Genomic DNA, 23,332 nt, shown 5'->3' with positions numbered 1-23,332 from the left:
CAAGGGTTATGGGGGACAGACTGGAAAGTGGAGTTGAGACCACCACCAGATCAGCCATGATCTTCTCGAATGACTGAGCAGGCTCAAAGGGCCCCCATATATTGTAGGGAATAGCAGCCCATTTATATATTATGGGGATCAGCAGCCCCTTGTGTATATTATGAGGAACAGCAGCCCCTGTGTGCATTATGGAGAATAACAGCCACTGTATGTATTTTGGGGAATAGCAGCTCGTATATACTATAGGGAGCAACAGCCCTTGTGTATATTAAAGTCACCTGGTGCTTTCACTCTGAAAAGTGTTTCCAGAATCCAAGACTGATATTCAGTGTCACCAGGCAGCTGCACCCCGCCCAGCAATGACTGATAAGAAGCTAACCTGTTCATGCCAGCTCCTCCCTGGGGGCACATTGCGATGCTGAAGGGTGGCCCCACGTAGCCCAAGAGCCACGAGGATCTCCTAAAACAAGAGGGAGAGGAAGATGAATCAACGTTAACAGAAAACTGCCCACTTTCAAGTTTACCTTATTCTTTTTCAACAACAACTTGCATTTATTTAGCATCTTCTAAAGTAGCAAGGCGTTTCACATGAAGGGAATTCCAGGAATAGGCAGCTGAAGGCACAGTCGCCACCAATCGTGAAGCAAACAGAATTGGGACTGCACTAGAGGGCAGAGTTGGACGAGCAGAGAGTTCTTTTTTATTCATTCGGGGCATGTAGGCATTGCTGGCTAGGCCAACATTTATTGCCCATCCCTAATTGCCCTTGAGGTGATGAGCCGTCTTCTTGAACCGCTGCAGTCCTTGGGGTGTAAGTACACCCACAGTGCTGTTAGGAAGGGAGTTCCAGAATTCTGACCCAGCGACAGTGAAGGAACGGCGATATAGTTCCAAGTCAGGATGATGTGTGGCTTGGAGGGAAACTTGCAGGTGGTGGTGTTCCCGTGCATCTGCTGCCCTTGTCCTTCTAGATGGTACAGGTTGCAGGTTTGAAAGGTGCTGCCAAAGGAGCCTAGGTGAGTTGCTGCAGTGCATCTTGCATATGTGTTACAATGAGAAAGAGGTGTAGGGTTCTCTTTCAGCCTTCACCTGGACTTACTGTAACTGGGTTTTATTTTTAAACACACTGTTTTTAGCTCCCCCTTGGTGAATCCTCGTTCAACGCTTTCCCATTATAAGGCAACGAAACAAGCACAAACAGCCTTTCCTAGGTTTTCAGACGAAAGGTGAAATTTTATTAAAACTTAACTCTAATTTGGTTGACGCCTACAGAAGCACGACATGCCCACGCTAGCATGCATACGTAATACACACATGCAATTAGAGACAGAAAAGAGAAGAAATAAAGTAGAAAAGTTTGAGGCGATATCTGAAGAGCTTTTTGTTACGGGTCTTCGAGCTCACTGTATAGCCCTTGATTGTAGGTAGTTCTTGCTTTTCATTGGGCCCAATATTCTTCTTAAACCTTGTTCACTGTAGGAGACTTTTCTCTCTTGGGGTTCATGGTGTCTTCAGTCGTTTTTTGGAGCTCCGTGAGAAAGAGATGGGAGCAGGCAGACAGGAGAGGAGGTCTTTTTAATCCAGGATCAAAGAGCTTTCTGCCAGTTCAAACACTGTCTCTCCAATTTAAAACTCTCAGTTCAAACTCTGCCACAGCCAGTTAGCCACGTGACTAACGTTCCGAAGAAGGGTCACTGACCTGAAACGTTAACTCTGCTTCTCTTTCCACAGATGCTGCCAGACCTGCTGAGTGATTCCAGCATTTCTTGTTTTTGAGCCACGTGACTAACTGGTCTGACCACATCTGTTTGTGGATTGAGTTGCAGCAGGGAGTGGCTCCTTTGTCAATAAGCCTGTCTGTTAATATGCAAAAATGTCTTTCCAGCCAGGAGCCTGGCAACCCCTTGTATCAGGTCTTCTCTTCTTCCCAAAAACAATTTGAAATTTAATATCCATGTGGCGAAATTAATTGGTGGACAGGCACTGGGGAGACAGCTGGTGAGTTACTCGCCGCAGAGTTCCAACAAGAGAGGGCGCAGTTTTAGTTTTAGGAAATGAAGATGGGCAGGTGGAAGGAGTGGCAGTGGGAGAGCATTTTGATGGTAGTGATCATAATTCAGTCAGTTTTAACATAATTATGGAAAAGGACAGAGATAGAACAGGAGTTAGAGTTCTCAATTGGGGCAAGGCCAATTTTACTAAACTGAGGAGTGATTTAGCAAAAGTGGACTGGAAACAGCTACTTGAAGGTTAATCAGTATCAGAGCAGTGGGAGGCATTCAAAGGGGAGATTCAAGGGGTTCAGAGTAAACACGTGTACACAAAGAAAAAGGGTGGGACAGCCAAATCTACAGCCCCATGGATGTCAAGGATCTTACGGGGTAAGATAAGGCAGAAAAGGAAAGCTTATGCCCGACACCGAGAACTCAATACTACAGAAAGCAGAGATGAGTATAGAAAGTTGAGGGGTGAAATCAAAAAGGAAATTAGGAAAGCAAAGAGAAGGCATGAAAGAATATTGGCAAGCAAAATCAAGGTGAACCCAAAGATGTTTTATCAATACATTAAGAGTAAGAGGATAACTAAGGAGAGAGTAGGGCCCATAAAAGTAAACTATGTGTAGGAGCGGAAGATGTTGGTATGGTTCTTAATGAATACTTTGTGTCTCTCTTTATAAAAGAGGGGGACAATGCAGATATTGTAGTTAAGGAGGAGGAGTGTGACATATTGGATATGATCAATATAGGGATAGAGGAAGTATTAATGGGATTTGCATCCTTGAAAGTTGATAAATCACCAGGGCCAGATGAAATATACCCCAGGCTGTTAAAAGAAGCAAGAGAGGAAATAGTGGAAGGTCTGACTATCATTTTCCAATCCTCACTAGATACAGGTGTGGTGTCGGAGGATTGGAGGACTGCTAATATTGTACCTCTGTTTAATAAGGGAGTGAGGGATAGACCGAATAATTACAGGCCAGTCAGTCTAACCTCAGTAGTGGGCAGATTATTGGAATCTATTCTGAGAGACAGGATAAACTGTCACATAGAAAGGCAGAGGTTAATCAAGAATAGTCAGCATGGATTTGTTAAGGGAAGATTTTGTTTGACCAACTTGATCGAATTTTTTGAAGTAACACGGAAGATAGATGAGGGTAGTACAGTTGATGTGGCCTACATGGATTTTAGCAAGGCTTTTTTGATAAGGTCCCACATGTCATACTGGTTAAAAAAATAAAATCCCATGGGATCCAGGGAAATCCAGCAAGGTGGATACAAAATTGGCTCAGTGGCAGGAAACAAAGGCGAATTGTTGATGGCTGTTTTAGCGACTGGAGGGCTGTTTCCAGTGGCGTTCTGCAGGGCTCAGTACTGGGTCCCCTGATTTTTGTGGTATAAACGATTTAGATGACAATGTAGGGGGCATGATCAAGAAGTCTGCAGATGACACAAAGATTGACCGTGTGGTAGATAACGAGGAGGATAGCTGTAGGCTGCAGGAAGATATTGATGGTCTGGTCAGATGGGCAGAAAAGTGGTAAATGGATTCAACCCGGAGAAGTGTGAGGTGATGCATTTGGGGAGGTCAAACAAGGCAAAGGAATACACAATTAATGGGAAATTACTGAGAGGTGTAGAGGAAGTGCATGAACTTGGAGTAAATGTCCACAGATCTCTGAAGTTAGCAGGAAAGGTTGATAATGTTGTTAAGAAGGCATATGGAATTCTTTAATAAAAGCAAAATACTGCAGATGCTGGAAATCTGAAATAAAATCAGTACGTGCTGGAAATACTCAGCAGGTCTGGCAGCATCTGTGGAGGGAGAAGCAATGTTTACATTTCAGGTCTGTGAACTTTCATCAGAACTGATGAAAGGTCACAGACCTGAAAGGTTAACTTTGTTTCTCTCTCCACAGATGCAGTCAGACCTGCTGAGTATTTCCGGCACTTTTTGTTTTTATTCTATGGAACCTTTCCTTTATTAGCTGAGGTATAGAATATAAGAGCAGAGAGGTTATGCTGGAGCTGAAAAATCATTGGTTAGGCCATGACTTGAGTACTGTGTGCAGTTCTGGTCACCTCATTACAGAAAGGATGTAATTGCACTGGAGGGTACAGAGGAAATTTACATGGATGTTGCCAGAACTGAAAAAATGCAGCTATGAGGAAAGATTAGATAGACTGGGGTTGTTCTTCTTGGAATAGAGAAGGCTGAGGGGAGATCTGATTGAAATGTACAAAATTTGAGGGGCCTGGGTAGAGTGGAGGTGAAGGGCCGATTTGCCTTAGCAGAGAGGTCAGTGACTAGGGGGCATAGATTTAAAGTGATTGGTAGAAAGATTAGAGGGGAGATGAGGAAAAGTTTTTTCACCCAGAGGGTAGTGGGGGGCTGCCTGAAAGGGTAGTTAAGGCAGAAACCCTCAACTCATTCAAAAGAAGTCTGGACATGCACCTCATGTGCCATAATCTGCAGGGCTACAGACCAAATGCTGGAAGGTGGGATTAGAATGGATGGGATGTTTTTTGGATGGCACGATTTTCGGTTGGCACAGACACGATGGACCAAGTGGCCTCTTTCTGTCCTGTAAACCTTCTATGATTCTATGAATTCCCAGCCTCTGACCTGCTCTTGTAGCCACAGCACTCGCTGGTCCAGTTCAGTGTCTGGTCAATGGCGACCCCCAGGATGTTGATACGGGGGGATTCAGTGATGGTAATGCTATTGAACGTCAAGGAGAGATAGTTAGATTTTCTCTTGTTTGAGATGGTCATTGCTTGGCACATGTGTGACGCGAATGTTACTTGCCACTTATCAGCCCACGCCTGGATGTTGTCCAGGTCTTGCTGCATTTCTACACAGACTGCTTCAGTATCTGAGGAGTCACAAATGGTGTTGAACATCGTGCAATCATCAACGAACATCCCCACTTCTGACCTTATGATGGAGGGAAGGTCATTGATGAAGCAGCTGAATATGGGTGGGCCTAAGACAGTACCCTGAGGAACTCCTGCAGTGATGTCCTGGGATTGAGATGACTGACCTCCAACAATCACAACTATCTTCCTTGGCGTTAGGTATGACTCAAACCAGTGGAGAGTTTTTCCCACGATTCCCATTGACTCCAGTTTTGCTAGGGATCCGTGATGCCATACTCGGTCAAATGCTGCCTTGATGTCAAGGGCAGTCACTCTCACCTCTTGAGTTCGACTCTTTTGTTCACGTTTGGACCAAGGCTGGAATGAGGTCAGGAGCTGAGTGGCCCTGGTGCAACCCAAATTGAGCGTCAGTGATCAGGTCATTACTGAGCATGTGTCACTTGATAGCACTGTCAATGACCTCTTCCATCACTTTGCTGATCAGGAGTAGACTGATAGGGCGGTAACTGGCGGGGTTGGATTTGTCCTGCTTTTTGTGTACAGGGCATACCTGGGCAACTTTCCACATTGCCGGGTAGATGCCAGTGTTGTAGCTGTCCTCAGTACCTTGCTCTATGGCAGCGAGGCCTGGACAACGTACGTCAGCCAAGAGCGACGTTTCAATTCATTCCATCTTCACTGCCTCCGGAGAATCCTTGGCATCAGATGGCAGGACTGCATCTCCAACACAGAAGTCCTCAAGGCGGCCAACATCCCCAGCATATACACCCTACTAAGCCAGCGGCGCCCGAGATGGCTTGGCCATGTGAGCCGCATGGAAGATGGCAGGATCCCCAAGGACACATTGTACAGTGAGCTCGTCACTGGTATCAGACCCACCGGCCGTCCATGTCTCCGCTTTAAAGACGTCTGCAAACGCGACATGAGGTCCTGTGACATTGATCACAAGTCGTGGGAGTCAGTTGCCAGCGATCGCCAGAGCTGGCGGGCAGCCATAAAGGCGGGGCTAAAGCGTGGCGAATTGAAGAGACTTAGTAGTTGGCAGGAAAAAAGACAGAAGTGCAAGGAGAGAGCCAACTGTGTAACAGCCCCGACAACCAATTTTATCTGCAGCACCTGTGGAAGAGTCTGTCACTCTAGAATTGGCCTTTATAGCCACTCCAGGCGCTGCTTCACAAACCACTGACCACCTCCAGGCGCTTACCCATTGTCTCTCGAGACAAGGAGGCCAAAGAGGGGAACAGCTTGGCTAGGGGCACAGCTAGTTCTGGAGCACAGGTCTTCAGTACTATTGCCAGAATGTTGTCAGGGCCCATAGCCTTTGCAGTATCCAGTGCCTTCAGCAGTTTCTTGATATCATGCGGAATGAATCGAATTGGCTGAAGACTAGCATCTGTGATGTTGGCGGCCTCAGAAGGAGGATGAGATGGATCATCCACTCGGCACTTCTGGCTGAAGATGGTTACAAATGCTTCAGCCTTGTCTTTTGCATGGATGTGCTGGGCTCCCCCATTGTTGAGGATGGGGATATTTGTGGAGCCTCCTCCTTCTGTTAGTTGTTTAATTGTCCACCACCATTCACGACTGGACGTGGCAGAACTGCAGAGCTTAGATCTGATCCATTGGTTGTGGGATCGCTTGGCCCTGTCTATTGCATGCTGCTTCTGCTGTTTGGCATGCAATTAGTCCTGTGTTGTAGCTTCAATAGACAGACACCTAATTTTTAAGTATGCCTGGTGCTGCTCCTGGCATGTCCTCCTGCACTCCTCACTGAACCAGGGTTGGTCGCCTGTCTTGATGGTAATGGTAAAGTAGGGGATTTGCCGGGCCATGAGGTTACAGATTGTGGTTGAGTACAATTCTGCTGCTGCTGATGGCCCACAGTGCCTCATGGATGACCAGTTTTGAGTTACCAGATCTGTTCGAAATCTATCCCATTTAGCGGTGGTCACTTCTAGCAATATTGTCATGGACAGATACATCTGTGGCAGGTAGATTGGTGAGGACAAGGTCAAGCAGGTTTTTCCCTCTTGTTGGTTCCCTCACCACCTGCCCAGGCCCAGTCGAGCAGCTATGTCCTTTAGGACTTGGCCAACTCGGTCAGTAGTGGTGCGACCAAGCCACTCTTGAAGTCCCCCAACCAAAGTACATTGTGTGCCATTGCTACCCTCAGTGCTTCTTCCATAATGGTGTTTAACATGGAGAAGTACTGAGTCATCAGCCGAGGGGGAGGGGGTGCTAGTGGTAATCAGCAGGAGGTTTCCTTGCCATGTTTGACCTGATACCATGAGACTTCATGGGGTCTGGAGTCAATGTTGAGGACACCCAGGGAAACTCCCTCCCAACTGTCTATCATTGTGCCACCACCTCTGGTATCACCTGATGTCACCTGTCTTCAGATAAATACCCAGCAGGGAGCCTTTCTGACCTGGGTAAGATGTTTACGGAGAAGTGACAGGTCAAGATTTACAGGGGTCAGGAAGCTTGACTCGAGATGTTGTTTTTGGTTTCGTTTTGGACAGCGAGTGGGGTGTGGAGTGTTTTGAAAGGAGACTTTAAAAACCAGTCAAGAGAGCAGTCACCCTAGCCCAACCTTTTCCATCTCTTTGAGAAGCTCTTTGAAGCGAGTGTAAGAAATAGAGAAACTGATGCTGCACTCCTCCTGAAAGACCTGCCAGAAACCCTTGATGCCACATTTTGCCCAGAAAACCTGCCAAACTGATCTTCAAAATCAGCTGAAAAGAACTGTTCTTGAAAGATCCCAATGACAGCCTTCTCCACATTTTTGGGACACCAAACCGAAAAGGGATAACTGACATCTTTCCATATCTTCTCTTTTTTTTTCCCTTCAAGAATTAGCAAGTTTTTGACCAAAGTATTCTTTTTTGTCTTTTTCTTTGCAACAGAACTCTAAAGAGAAAATATCTATTTTTTCAGTTAACCAGTGTGTGTGTGTGAAGGACTAAGGTAAAAGGTAACTTTCATATTTCACTGTGTGTGTTAATGCTTTGCTTCGTTACTGGATAAGTCTGGTTTTATAATAAACTGATAATTTTGTTGTTTATTAAAGAAACCCAGTTGGTAGATTTTACTCTGGGATAAAGAGTAGAGTCTAAGATTGACTGCAGCGATAAATGGGTAAACATTTAAATATATGTTGTGAGCCGTGGAGAAGTGGAACTAGAAAAGACAGTGTATGCCTCCCACCTTGGTCATAACACACTCTTATAAAACAATTTTTTTCAATTTTATACAAAAACAAAAATATACCCAGAAAAAGGATAAGGCAATTCAGCCAGGTATCTGACAAATACAGAATCACCATCTCCATAACACAGGGAGAGTTCCTGCTTGTCCAATACAGATCGGACACCGACACCCAACCTACTCAACTCCAGACACAAGATGGCAACATACAAAGCTTGGTTATATCCCCACCCCATCCAAGTATATTTTGTAGAGCACACCAGCACAGAGCACTGCTGAGTTTCTTGTGGCTTGTTCACCTCTGACTAACTACAAAGGTTCCGGAACATCAAAGAAACAAGAAGGTGGCATGGCCCCAAAATGGAAAGGAATGTATGTGAGCAACACCTAGTTTTGTGTCAAAGAAGATTTGGTGAAAGCTACCTTCATGTTGCTCTCACTCTTGTTGTGGTGCACTTTCACTGCGATGGACAACATGTTTGGACTCTCTGTACCAACTCCCACCGAAGCAGCAGCCTGCTTGGTCAAAGCACCCTCCTCAGACTGGTAGATGGTAGGCTCAAGCCATGGAGGAGAAGACTTGCTGGGGAGTTTCAGTTCACCGGGGGCACACACATCCTCAACCACTCCTGCAACACACCAGAGGACAGGCTGTGAAAACCAGAACTAGACTTTACTGACTAACATTACCATAATAATCAGCATGCACTGGTAATTTTTCCATGTGGTTACAAGTCCCTTCACTAACATATAGGCTTATCAGATTGGAATATCTCAAAGCATTTCTGCAGTCAACTTATTTTTATACTGACTAACACTAGCAGTCATTCCATGCTTGCAAAGTCCAGTGCAAAGCAACAGGATGAGCAGTTGGCCTATTTTAAAGGTGGTGTGGATTGAGAGAGGAATGTTACAAGAACCCAAGAAATAGAAGCAGGAGTAGACGATATGGCCCATCGAGCCTGCTCCGCCATTCAATACTATCATGGCTGATCTTAGGCTTTAAGTCCACTGTCCTGCCCGCTTGCCATACCTCTTGATTCCGAGTGACTAAAATCTGTCTATCCCAGCCTTAAAACGATGGAGTATCCACAACCCTCTTGGGTAGAGAATTCCAAACATGCACAACCCTTTGAGTGAAGTAATTTTTCCTCAGCTCAGTCCTAAATGATGGGGCCCTTATCGTGAGACTGTGCCCGTTTTAGATTTTCCGACCAAAGGAAACAAAATCTCTCAGCGTCTACCCTATTCAACGCCTTCAGAATCTTGTATGTTTCAATGTTTCACTTCTCATTCTTCCAAGCTCCAGAGAATATCGGCCCAATTTACTCAGCCTCTCATCACAGGACAACCCCCTCATCCCAGGGACCAATTTAGTGAACCTTCACTACTGCCTCCCATGCAAGTATACGCTTTCTTAAATGTGAAGAACAAAACTGCACACAGTACTCCAGATGTGGTCCGCCCAAAACCCTGTACAACTGGAGGAAGACTTCCTTATTCCTGTACTCCAATCCCTTGCAATAAAGACCAACATGCCATTTGCCTTCCTAATTGCTTGCTGCATCTGCATGTTAACTTTGTGTTCCTTGAACAAGCACACCCAAGTCTTTGAACATCAACACGTAAAAGTTTCACACCTTTTAAAAAAAATTCTGTTTTCTCTTCTTACGACCAGTGAATAACTTCACACTTCCCTACATTATATTCCATCTGCCATCTTGATGCCCACTCATTTAACCTGTCTATATCTCTTTGCAGCCTCTCTGTGTCCTCCCCACAGCTTACCTTTCCACCTACCTTTGTATCATCAGCAAACGTAGATACATTACTTGCTGTCTCTTCATCTAAGTCATTAATATAGAGTGTAAATAGCTGAGGCCCCAGCACTGATCTTTGCAGCACTCCACTATTCACTACCTGCTAACTTGAAAATGCACCTTTCATGCCCACTCTTTGCTTCCTTTCCATTAACCAATCCTCTATCTATGCTTATATTACCCCGAACTCCATGAGCCCTTATATAAAAGCAAAATACTGCAGATGCTGGAAATCTGAAATAAAAACAAGAAATGCTGGAAATACTCAGCAGTTTGGCAGTATCTGTGGAGAGAGAAGCAAGAAGCATGAGCCCTTATCTTGCCTATTAACCTTTTGTGTGGCACCTTATCAAATGCCTTTTGGAAATCCAGATGTACAACATCTACTGGCTCCCCTTGATCTACCCTACTAGTTACATCCTCAAAAAACTTGAATAAATTTGCCAAACAGGATTTCCCTTTAGTAAAACCACATTGACTTGTTCTAATCAGACTGTGCTTTTCTAAGTGCATTGTTAAGACTTCCTCAATAATAGATTCCAGCATTTTCCCAATGACTGATGTTAGGCTAACTGGCCTGGAGTTCCCTCTCCCTCCTTTCTTGAAAAGCAGTGTAATATTTTCCAACTTCCAATCTGATGGGACTGTTTCCGAATCTAAGGAATTTTGGAAAATCATAGCTAGTGCATCCACTATCTCTGCAGCAACTCTTTTAGAACCCCAGGGTGTCGGCGATCAGGTCTTGAGGACTTGTCAGATTTTAGTCCCTTGGAGTTTCTCCAATACTTTTTCTCTGCTATGAATTTCCTTAATTTCCTCACTCTTTTAACCCCTAGATTACTGTCTATTTCTGGTATGAAACTTGTGACTTCTAATGTGAAGACAGACTCAAAATATTTGTTTAATGCCTCTGCCATTTCCTCATTCCCCATGATAATATCTCCTGTCTCTGCTTCTAAGGGACCAACGTTTACTTTCGCTACTCTCTTCCTTTTTATATACCTATAAAGATTCTTACAATCTGTTTTTATATTATTGGCTAGTTTACTCTCATATTTAGTTTTTTCCTTTTTTTAAAATGAACTTTTTGTTTCTAAAACACTCCAAATCCTCAGATATGCTACTTTTTTACAACATCGTTAAGCCTCTTTTAATCTAATGCTATCCTTAATTTCCTGAGTGAGCAACGGATGGGTCTTTCTGGCTGAGTTTTTGTTTTCAAAGCAATGTATTTTTGTTGACCATTTTGAATTGTTTCTTAAAAGGTTTCCCACTTCATTTACGGCCCCATCTTTTTGTCTATTTACCTTAGCCAGTTTTCCCCTCATACCCACATAATTGGCTTTGTCTTGTTTGTGATTGGAATATGTCCCTTTCAAACTTAACATAGAATTCAATTGTATTGTGCTCACTATTTCCCAGTAGATCGTTTACTCCAACATTACTAATGTTACCCTAGATACTAGGCAAGCTCCCTGCTATTCCTTGGATAACTCCAAAGGATTAGTTCAGTTGCTACATGTACCACCCAGGGTGGTACTGAATCCCCCAAACCAGGGGTTCCCAGGATTGATCCCTGGCCTGTGCTACATTACCCAGGATCCAGCGGTGGAGATTGTCCAAGCTCACCTATTCAGAACAGAGCAAAGCAAGAGAGGGCTGTGGGTGCCTACTCCAGTGAAAGCACCTTCAAGAGAGGAGGGGACCCGTAACCCAGTGAGAGTCAGCACCTTCAAGAGAGGAGGGGACCCGTACCCCAGTGAGAGTCAGCACCTTCAAGAGAGGAGGGGACCCGTACCCCAGTGAGAGTCAGCACCTTCAGGAAAGGAGGGGACCCGTACCCCAGTGAGAGTCAGCACCTTCAGGAAAGGAGGGGACCCGTACCCCAGTGAGAGTCAGCATCTTCAGGAAAGGAGGGGACCCGTACCCCAGTGAGAGTCAGCACCTTCAGGAAAGGAGGGGACCCGTACCCCAGTGAGAGTCAGCATCTTCAGCAGAGGAGGGAGCCTGTAACCCAGTGCGAGTCAGCACCTTCAGGAGAGCAAGATGTAAATTGGATGCCGTTTAAGACCATTTAAGACGTAAATAAGGGGAAATTTCTTCTCTCAGAAGGTCATTGATATTTGGAATTCTCTACCCCAGAGAGCAGTGGAGACTGGGTCATTGAATATATTCAAGGCTGAGTTAGACAGATTATTGATCAACAGGAGAGTCATGGGTTATGGGGTGTAGGCAATAAAGTGGAGCTAAGGTTACAATCATATCAGCCATGATCATATTGAATGGCAGAGCAGGCTCAAGGGGCCGAATGGCCTACTCCTGCTCCTATTTCTTATGAAGGGATGAATGGCCCTACTCAGAGGTACTAGGACAAAACAGTCTGGAGCAGCAACATAGAGTCAATAAAGCACAGAAGGAGGTCATTCGGATCGTCATGTCCATGCTGACTTTGCAACAGCAACTGAACTACTCCATGCCCTTTCCTCGTAGTCCTGCAAATTTTCTCTCTTCCGATAATTATCCAATTCCCTTTTGAAAGCCATGATTGAATCTGCCTCCAACACACTCTCGGGCAGTGCATTCCAGATCTTAACCACTCTGTGTTAAAACGTTTTTCCTCATGACACCTTTGGTTCTTTTTTCCATTCACCTTAAATTGGTGCCCTCTGGTTCTCGACCCTTCTGCCAACAGGAACAGTTTCTCCCTATCTACTCTGTCCCGACCCCTCATGATTTTGAACACCTCTATCATATCTCCTTTCAACCTTCTCTTCTCTAAGAAGAAAGCCCCAGCTTCTCCAATCTATCCTTGTAACTGAAGTCCCTCCTCCCTGGAACCATTCTCATGAATCTTTTCTACATCCTCTCCAAAGCCTTTACATCCTTCCTCAAATGTGGTGCCGATAATGGGATACAATACTCCAGATGTGGCCTCACCAGTGTTTTATAAACGCAAGCCCAGGATCCCAAATGCCTTTTTAACCACTTTCTCAACCTGCCCTTCAATGATTTGTGCATATATACCCCCAGGTTCCTCTGCTCCTGCACCCCCTTTAGAATTGTAACTTTTTTTTATACTGTCTCTTCTCATTCTTCTGACCAAAATGCATCACTTCAAACTTCTCTGCATTAAATTTCATCTGTCTCATGTCCACCCATTCTGCCAGCCTATGTCCTCTTGAGGTCTATCCTATCCGCCTCGCAGTTCAGAATACTTCCAAGTTTTGTGTCGCCTGGAAATTTTTGAATTGTACCCTACACACCCAGTATAGGTCATTAATATAGATCAAGAAAATCAGTGATCCTAATACCAGAACCTTCCTACATATTATCCCACACATTAGTAGGGCATGAGTTTAAGTCTCCAGCACACAGCACATTCTTGAAACCAGAGAATATGTTCAAACTAAGTTAATCTCAGCAGAGGTTTGTAGAAAACACAAATCGCTGAAGCGGAGTATATTTACAGCTCGACTGCCTCTGTACCTTGGTGACAAAGGAAGACTTTGTTGGTCTGGAGACAGAAATAATGCTGATCTTTGCAGCCCTGATACTTTCCCACAGTGAACAAGTTTCCATTTTCGATCTCCAGCCAGAATTCACCATGCTTCCCAGCTAACAGCGTGCCATCTTCACTCTACAAGAGAACACAGTACTCAGATTCAATCGTATCGCCATACCCCTCATTGCCCTGTGTCTTTTTCTTGAACTGTTGGTGGTGACTTTATAATTCAACTGAGTGGATTGTTAGACCATTTCAGAGCCAGTTAAGAGTCAACCACATTGATGTAGGACTGGAGTCACCTCTAGGCCCAGGCTGGGTAAGGACATTAGTGAACCAGCTGTGTTTTTATAACAATCCAACAGCTTAGAAATCATAGAAAGCTTAAGGCACAGAAAGAGGCCACTTGGCCCATTGTGTCTGTGCCGGCTGAAAAACGATAGACCTATTCTAATCCCACCTTCCGGCATTTGGTCCATAGCCCTGTACCTTACAGAAGCTGAGGTAAACCCAAAGATGTTTTAAATATTGGCAAGCAAGATCAAGGTGAACCCAAAGATGTTTTATCAATACATTAAGCATAAGAGGATAACTAAGGAGAGAGTAGGGCCCATAAAAGACCAAAAAGGTAACCTATGTATAGGAGCGGAAGATACACTTTGCATCTGTCTTCACAAAAGAGGGGGACGATGCAGTTATTATAGTTAAGGAGGAAGAGTGTGAAGTATTGGATATGATAAACATAGGGAAAGAGGAAGTATTAATGAGATTAGCATCCTTGAAAGCTGATAAATCACCAGGGACAGATGAAATGTATCCTAGGCTGTTAAAAGAAGCAAGAGAGGAAATAGCAGAGGGTCTGACTATCATTTTCCAGTTCTCACTGGATAAAGGTATGGTGCCGGAGGATTGAAGAATTGCTAACGTTGAACATCTGTTTAAAAAGAGAGTGAAGGATAGACCGAATAATTACAGGCCGGTCAGTCTAACCTCAGTAGTGGGCAAATTATTGGAATCTATTCTGAGAGACAGGATAAACTGTCACTTAGAAAGGCACAGGTTAATCAAGGATAGTCAGCATGGATTTGTTAAGGGAAGATCTTGTCTGACCAACTTGATCAAATTTTTTGAAGTAACAAGGAAGATAGATGAGGGTAGTGCAGTTGATGTCGTCTACATGGATTTTAGCAAGGCTTTTGATAAGGTCCCACATGGCAGACTGGTTAAAAAAATAAAATCCCATGGGAGCCAGGGAAATGCAGCAAGGTGGATACAAAATTGGCTCCGTAGCAGGAAACAAAGGGTAATTGTTGATGGCTATTTTAGCAACTGGGGAGCTGTTCCCAGTGGTGTTCCGCAGGGCTCAGTACTGGGTCCCTGCTTTTTGTTGTGTATATTGATGATTTGGACGTAAATGTAGGGGGCATGATAAAGAAGTTTGCTGACAACACAAAGATTGGCTGTTTGGTAGATAGCGAGGAGGATATCTGTAGGCTGCAGGAAGATATTGATGGTCTGGTCAGATGGGCAGAAAAGTGGCAAATGGAGTTCAACCCGGAGAAGTGTGAGGTGATGCATTTGGGCAGGTCAAACAAGGCAAAGGAATATACAATTAATGGGAAAATACAGAGACGTGTATAGGAAGTAAAGGACTTTGGCGCGAATATCCACAGATCCCTGAAGGTAGCAGGAGAGGTCGATAAGGTGGGTAAGAAGGCATATGGAATCCTTTTACTGAGACCAACTTCATATTTCAATTGTATCGGAATTCAAATTCTCAAATCCTCCATGGTGGGATTTGAACGCACAATTGCTGAATTACTAGTCCAGTAATGCATACACTAGGCTAACATACCACCCATAGGGGACTCTCACAGGAAGCAACTTCACACAGATCACAAGTGCACACTCATTTGCTCCTACAGACTCTTACCTTGACATCTGTGTGTACGGTCATGAGCCCATGAGATACATTGAGAAGGATTGACATGAAGCTCTGGCAATTCTTGTTCTGCTGTTCAACCTTCTTCTTACGCCGTGACCGGTGGGCCGGGTCGGTGCTGGAGCAGAACTGCAGCGTCTCCTCATCAGAACCACTCTCATCATCTAAAGGAACACAAAGAGGCAAGTGCTGCACAAAACCATTTCTCCTTATCCGCCCCTGGATTTATTGCCAATTATCTTAAATCTCAGTCCTCTGGTTACCAACACTTCTACCACTGGAAAAAGTTTATTGTATCTATCAAAATCCCTCATAATTGCCAATGCCTCTATTAAATCACCATTAATGACCTTTACACGGAGAACAATCCCAGCTTCTTCCTGTGACAGTATTATAGCACATTTTCCAATGACATTCAACGTGTGCGCTGTGGAGACATGAACTAACACTCTACCCCTCTTCACTGCACTGGGAGGAGTAGGGAATGCTCTTAAATGTATAGCAAGCTCTTAGCCCTCCAGTCCCATAGGCTAAATTTAATGATGCGAGTTACATGCTCTAATTCACAATAGTATGAAGGGCAGTGTAATACTGTACCATCCTGGAGGAGTGTCGACTTGAGTTGAGTAAGACTCTCTTTGCTGAACGCGTTGATTAACTGGCTGGCCACAGACAGTCCAACCCCATAAGTAATGTTTTCAACTGTCTCAACAGGAGAGGGGGCAGCAGGTTCCCATAGCAACAAATCATTATTTATTCTGTAATAACAGTAATAAATAGCATATTATTTAAAAGAAAGACAGAATTTGCATTAATACACTGCCTTACCACATCCTCAGGATGTTGCAAAGCACTTCATAACCAATGACTTTTGAAATGTGGTCACTGCTGTCTGTAGGCAGACACAACAGCTAATTTGTGCATAGTATGATCCCACATAAAAGCATGCGAGAATATTTTTGGTTTTGTTGGCTGAGGGTGAAATTTTGCCTTGGAATCAAGGAAAGCTTCTTGCTCCTCGCAAGAGTGTCACTGGATCTTTAACAGCTTTCTGAGCAGGGAGATGGCACATCAGTTTAATGTCTCATTCTGAAGACGATTCACAGGGTTTACAGAGCTTGTTCCCCTGGCTGGAGAGTCTAGAACATGGGGGCACATTCTCAGGTTAAAGGATTGATCATTTAGGACTGAGGAGAAATTTCTTCATTCAGAGGGTTGTGAATCTTTGGACTTGTCCACCCCGAGGGTTGTGGATGCTCCATTGTTGATTATACTCAAGGCTGAGACAGTCAGACTTTTGGTCTCTCAGGGAATCAAGGGATAGGGAGCAGGAAAGTGGAGTTGAGGCAGAAGATCATATTGAATGGTGCAGCAGGCTCAAGAGGCCAAATGGTCCACTCCTATTTATGTTCAAAGCATGGCATCTTTGACAGTGCAGCACTCCTTCAGTACTGCACCGGAATACAGGTTCAAGTCCCTGGAGTGAGGCTTGAAACTATGGCCCACTGACTCAGAACCACTGAAAGAAAAATAGAAAATGCAACAAAACAAAGTTCATGCAGACAGCAACAGCTGTTCATAAAAACATGGCAATATAAAATAATGAAACCTGCTTCATAATAAAACAGAACAAAAAAAAAAGTGGAACTTGTTGGTTTTTAAGACCTCACCTCCATCATTAGCAAGAATGTGGGGGCACAGTAGTGCCTGGTTTGTTACTGGACCAGTAATCCAGAGTCTGGATTAATAATTTAGTAGGATGTGAGAATGGTACCTTGAGAATTTGAATTGAGTTTTAAAAATCTGGTAATTAAAAGTTGGTACCAATAAAAGTGACCGTGAAGTTGGCAGAGTGTCGTTAAAACCCAACTGGTTCACTAATGGCCCTCAGTGGAAGGAAACATTACATGATCTGGGTTGCATATGGCTCCAACATGGTTGACTCTTAACTGGCGTAGCATTCTGGCTGGTTGTACTAGGGATGGGCAATCAAAGCTGGCCTTGCCAGGGATGTCACATCTATTTATGTTGAATTGATATAAAATCAACAAGGATGCTATATCCCATCAGGAGAGGTGGAGAGCCAAGGAGCAAAGATAAAAGCAAAAATCACAACCTAGTTTTGCTGCATTTAGAGTGGAAGAAACTTTAGACTCACCTGTTATACACCTTCTCATAGAAGGCCTTGTTTGGCAGTATAAGGTTGATATTGGGTAGCATCAGTTCCAGTACGTAGTGGGATGTGCTTATGGTTTTATCCTGGAATTGACCCATCTCGAACTGATCCCCAGGCATCACCATCTGCAGACAGCACAGATATCTAGTGAGACAAACAGCATCACGGCCCTGTGGATCTACACCAGCTTTTACGATGCTGGCAATATGTAACACCCAGTTGTTGAGAGTTTCATCGATTTCCTCATGTTACAAGTTGACTTGTTTTTAGGTATCACGCTGTGATGAAGTCAGCATTTCTATGTATAGCACAAGTGAATGAACCACGCTATGATTAAAAATTCTAGGGCCTGCTGTGTTCTCTCAAGTAACCTTAGCTATGCTGTAACCCTTCAGAGAAGGTGCTATTTCAAATTACCAAGCTCACTTAGAAAGGCTACAGGGCAGCCGGTGTGTGAAATGGAAGGTGTTAAACTGATACAACAGGGAACACGTTTCTGAGGTACATTTAGGGACTTTATTCACTATCTAACCAGTGCGGTACCTGCCCTAAGAGTGTTTGATGAGACAGTGTTAAAAGAGCTTTACTCTGTAATGAACCCATGTTGTATCTGTCTTGGCAGTGTTTGATGGGACAGTGTTGAGGGAGTTTTATTCTGTATCTAACCAGTGCTGTATCTGCCCTGCAAATTTATTTTTTTATTCATTCGTGGGATGTGGTCATCGCCGGCTAGGTCAGCTTTACTGCCCACCCCTAATTGTCCTCAAGAAGGTGGTGGCGAGATGCCTTCTTGAACTGCTGCAGTCCTTGAGGTGTAGGTACACCCACAGTGCTGTTAGGGAGTTCCAAGATTTTGACCCCGTGACAGTGAAGGAACGGTGATATAGTTCCAAGTCAGGATGGTGTGTGACTTGGAGGGAAGCTTGCAGGTGGTGGTGTTCCCATGCATCTGCTGCCCTTGTCCTTCTAGGTGGTAGAGGTTACAGGTTTGGAAGGTGCTGTCAAAGAAACCTTGATGAGTTGCTACAGTGCATCTTGTATATGGCACACACTACTGCCACTGTGCGTCAGTGGTAAAGGGAGTGAATGAAGGTGTAGATGGATGGGATGCCAATCAAGTGGGCTGTTTTGTCCTGGATGGTGTCAAGCGGCTTGAAGGTTGTTGGAGCTACACCCATCCAGCCAAGTGGAGAGTATTCCAACACACTCCTGACTTGTGCCTTGTACAAAGAACAAAGAACAGTACAGCACAGGAACAGGCCATTTGGCCCTCCAAGCCTGCGCCGATCTTGATGCCTGCCTAAACTAACACCTTCTGCACTTCCGGGGCCCATATCCCTCTATTCCCTTCCTATTCATATATTTGTCAAGATGTCTCTTAAACGTCGCTATCGTATCTGCTTCCACCACCTCCCCTGGCAGCAAGTTCCAGGCACTCACCACCTTCTGTGTAAAAAACTTGCCTCGCACATCCCCTCTAAACTTTGCCCCTCGCACCTTAAACCTATGTCCCCTAGTAACTGACTCTTCCACCCTGGGAAAAAGCTTCTGACTATCCACTCTGTCCATGCCACTAATAACTTTGTAAACCTCTATCATGTCGCCCCTCCACCTCCGTCGTTCCAGTGAAAACAATCCGAGTTTTTCCAACCTCTCCTCATAGCTAATGCCCTCCAGACCAGGCAACATCCTGGTATACCTCCACTGTACCCTCTCCAAAACCTCCACGTCCTTCTGGTAGTGTGGCGACCAGAATTGCATGCAATATTCTAAGTGCGGCCTAACTAAGGCTCTGTACAGCTGCAACATGACTTGCCAATTTTTATACTCTATGCCCCGACCAATGAAGGCAAGCATGCCGTATGCCTTCTTGACTACCTTATCCACCTGCGTTGCCACTTTCAGTGACCTGTGGATTTGTACGCCCAGGTCTCTCTGCCTGTCAATACTCCTAAGGGTTCTACCATTTACTGTATACCTCCCACCTGCATTAGACATTCCAAAATGCATGACCTCACATTTGTCCGGATTAAACTCCATCTGCCATTTCTCCGCCCAAGTCTCCAACCGATCTATATCCTGCTGTATCCTCTGACAATCCTCATCATTATCCGCAACTCCACCAACCTTTGTGTCTTCCGCAAACTTACTAATCAGACCAGCTACATTTTCCTCCAAATCATTTATCTATACTACAAAGAGCAAAGGTCCCAGCACTGATCCCTGCGGAACACCACTAGTCACATCCCTCCATTCAGAAAAACACCCATCCACTGTTACCCTCTGTCTTCTGTGACTGAGCCAGTTCTGTATCCATCTTGCCAGCTCACCTCTGATCCCGTTGTGACTTCACCTTTTGCACCAGTCTGCCATGCGGGACCTTGTCAAAGGCTTTACTAAAGTCCATATAGACAACATCCACCGCCCAGATGGAGGATGTAGATGGAGGACAGGCATCGGAAGAACAGGAGGTGAGTTAGTCACTGCAGAATTCCCAGCCTCTGGCCTGCTCTTGTAGCCACAGCATTTATGTGGCTAGTCCAGTTCAGTTTTGGTCAATGGTAACCCCGAGGATGTTGATCGCAGGGGATTCAGCGATGGCAATGCCATTGAGGTGAAGAAGGAGCTGCGGGACCCGAGAGAAGTCCTGTGAAAAGGTGCCCCGAACACCCAAAACATCCACGAACGGCCCCCCCGGCCGCAACTTCAAAGCGCCCGCGGGAGATGGCTCGGAGAGCATCTGCAGCGCACTGTCGGCAATGCTGCATGCCTTTATTTAAACCACTGCAAAAAAAACCCTTAGCAAATGTAATCACCTCTAAGTCTGCCAAATGATGCTTCACCTCCCGAAGGACGTGGATGAGCTTTCCGGACGTCGATGGTGGGCACTGAGGAAATGGCTTATTACCTGCACCAGATTCCACCCCCCCTCCCCCCCCCCCCCTTCCACCCCCCCCCACCCCCGTCCCCTTCCCTGCTCCACCCTCTCAGCTCACCCCCTCACAACCCCGTCCCAGCCCGCCCCCCCCCCGCACCATCTTCACCCCGCACCCCCTTCCCCTGCACCCCCCCCACCCCCTCCCTCTACCCCTCCCCCTTGCATCCCCTCCTCCCACCGGCACCATCCTACACCTGTGTAGGGGCCCCAACAACCCCACTGCCTTGTGGGCGTCTCGGGAGAGACCAAGGCTAAGGGAGTAAACCCTAACAGAAAATCCGGAGCGGAACCCCGTAGGCGGTCATGTGTCACCTTTGGCATGTTTCCGGCAGTTCCTGCAGCCATACTGGTGCCAAACGTCGTGTCCTGCACTCCTTTGGACCCCACCAGAAAGGCCGAGAGGGGGGTTTTGACGACTGGGCAACTCTCAACCTCCATAAATTTGCCCAGGCATGCGCCATGGAGAGGTCACTCCATAGCTTCACAAACCACTGACCACCTCCAGGCGCGTATCCATTGTCTCTCGAGATAAGGAGGCCCAAAAGAAAAGAAAGAAAGAATGCCATTGAACATCAAGGGGACATGGTTAGATTCTCTCTTCTTTGAGATGGCCATTGCCTGGCTCGAATGTTACTTGCCACTTATCAGCCCAAGCCTGGATGTTGTCCAGGTCTTGCTGCATCTAGACATGGGCTGCTTCAGTGTCTGAGTCGTCGCAAATGGTGGTGCAATCATCAGAAAACATCCCCACTTCTAACCTTATGTTAGAGGCCATTGATGAAGCAGTTGAAGGTGTTTGGGCCTCTGACACTACCCTGAGGAACTCCTGCAGTGATGTCCTAAGACTGAGATGATTTACCTCCAACAACCACGACCATCTTCCTTTGCGCTAGGTATGACTCCAACCAAGTTTTCCCCACAAATTCCATTGACTCCAGGTTTGCTAGGGCTCCTTGATGCCATACTCAGTCAAATGCTGCCTTGATGCCAAGGGCTCTCTTACCTTACCTCTGGAATTCAGCTATTTTTTCCATGTTTGGACCAAGGCTGTAACAAGGTGAGGAGCTGAGCGGCCTTGGCAGAAACCAAACTGAGCATCAGAGAGCAGGTTATTGCTGAGCAAGTGCCGCTTGATAGCACTGTCGACAACCCCTGCCCGCGATAGCGTGTAAACGGATAGGGCGGTAAATGGCCAGGTTGGATTTATGTTGCTTTTTGTGGACAGGACATTCCTGGGCAACTGTTCACATTGCAGGGTAGATGCCAGTGTTGTAGCTGTACTGGAACATCTTGGCTAGGGGCGCTGCAAGTTCTGAAGAACAAGTCTTCAGTATTATTGCCGGAATGTTGCAGCATCCAGTGCTTTCAGCAATTTCCTGATATCACGCAACTTGACTCGGATTCGCTGAAGACGGACATCAGAGAGGAGGCAGAGATGGATCATTCACTCAGCACTTCTGGTTGAAGATGGACTCAAATGCTTCAGCCTTGTCTTTTGCACTGATGTGCTGGGCTCCCCCATCATTGAGGATGGGGATATTTGTGGATTCTTCTTCTCCTGTTGTTAGTTGTTTAATTGTCCACCACCATTCACAACTGCAGAGCTTAGATCTGATCCGTTGGTTGTGGGATTGCTTAGCCCAGCTGCTTCCACTGCTTGGCATGCAAGCAGTCATGTATTGAAGCTTCACTAGGCTGACACCTCATTTTTAGGTGTGCCTGGTGCAGCTCCTGGCATGCCCTCCTGAACTCTTCATTGAACAGTACATTGACCATTAGGACAGTGTAGAGGGAGCTTTACTCTGTATCTAACCCACCCTGACGTTCTCAATACTGATCTGGGTGCCTGAAATGCAAAGTAGACTACTTCCTAGCATCATTTTCTTCAACTTGATGAACAAAGATTCGAGTGCTAACAGTGACTCCCACTGGGATCTTTGCCATAATAAACATATGATATGATAAACATGTCAGTGAAGGCGCACTGTTGGTGTAGGTGTACCTGCACCAGTTCAAGAAGGTAGCTCATCACCACCTTCTCAAGGGCAGTTAGGGATGGGCAACAAAAGCTGGCCTTGCCAGTGACACACACATCCCATGAAAGAATAAAAAAAAGTGACACAGAGTTTGATACCAAGATTAAGGTCTTTCCCACTAATGTGTATGAGGAGCAATGCTCCCACCTCCTCATTTTCATACATGACTCTTCGAGAGGAGAAAGGCGACGGTTCCTGCTTTCCCAAATCACAGACATCCTTCAGGGAATGGCTTCCACCCTCTTCATCCTCCAGTAAGTGGCTCCCAGGCTCCTCCTCCTCTATTGTAATTCGCTCCAAGATAGAATGCACCGCTGTTGGATTCACCTTCAACACAACCCTAATGACAAAAACCCTCCATAGCATCAATATAGACAGAAAATACATTTGATATCAATTGAGCATTGTGGAACAAAATGCATACATAAAAATGCTTTAGTTTAGTTTAGTTTTAGTTTAGAGATACAGCACTGAAACAGGCCCTTCAGCCCACCGAGTCTGTGCCGACCATCAACCACCCATTTATACTAATCCTACACTAATCCCATATTCCTATCACATCCCCACCTGTCCCTATATATTTCCCTACCACCTACCTATACTAGGGGCAATTTATAATGGCCAATTAACCTATCAACCTGCAAGTCTTTGGCATGTGGGAGGAAACCGGAGCACCCGGAGGAAACCCACGCAGACACAGGGAGAACTTGCAAACTCCGCACAGGCAGTACCCAGAATCGAACCCGGGTCCCTGGAGCTGTGAGGCTGCGGTGCTAACCACTGCGCCACTGTGCCGCCCTAATACGCTTTGATACGCAGTGCTACTGGAACAGT

At 45.5% G+C, this 23,332-nt stretch overlaps 1 protein-coding gene across 6 annotated transcripts in view; it reads right to left on the bottom strand.

The window, feature by feature from the left end:
* LOC137373547 (autophagy-related protein 2 homolog B-like) overlaps nt 1-23,332 on the bottom strand; it is a 138,247-nt gene that overhangs the window by 59,742 nt on the left and 55,173 nt on the right. For all 6 annotated transcript variants that reach the window (XM_068038470.1, XM_068038473.1, XM_068038472.1 and 3 more), the window contains 7 exons: nt 22,646-22,838; nt 17,507-17,649; nt 15,946-16,106; nt 15,340-15,512; nt 13,391-13,541; nt 8,508-8,713; nt 380-460 (listed from right to left, as the gene is read on the bottom strand). In XM_068038470.1, coding sequence (XP_067894571.1) covers nt 380-460; nt 8,508-8,713; nt 13,391-13,541; nt 15,340-15,512; nt 15,946-16,106; nt 17,507-17,649; nt 22,646-22,838 — 1,108 coding nt within the window. The remainder of the gene's footprint in view (nt 1-379; nt 461-8,507; nt 8,714-13,390; nt 13,542-15,339; nt 15,513-15,945; nt 16,107-17,506; nt 17,650-22,645; nt 22,839-23,332) is intronic.

The sequence above is a fragment of the Heterodontus francisci genome, chromosome 9 (genome assembly GCF_036365525.1).
Source record: "Heterodontus francisci isolate sHetFra1 chromosome 9, sHetFra1.hap1, whole genome shotgun sequence".
Taxonomy (NCBI): domain Eukaryota; kingdom Metazoa; phylum Chordata; class Chondrichthyes; order Heterodontiformes; family Heterodontidae; genus Heterodontus; species Heterodontus francisci.
The sequence above is the reverse complement of the archived record's forward strand: the minus strand, read 5'-3'. Positions and strand labels throughout refer to the sequence as shown.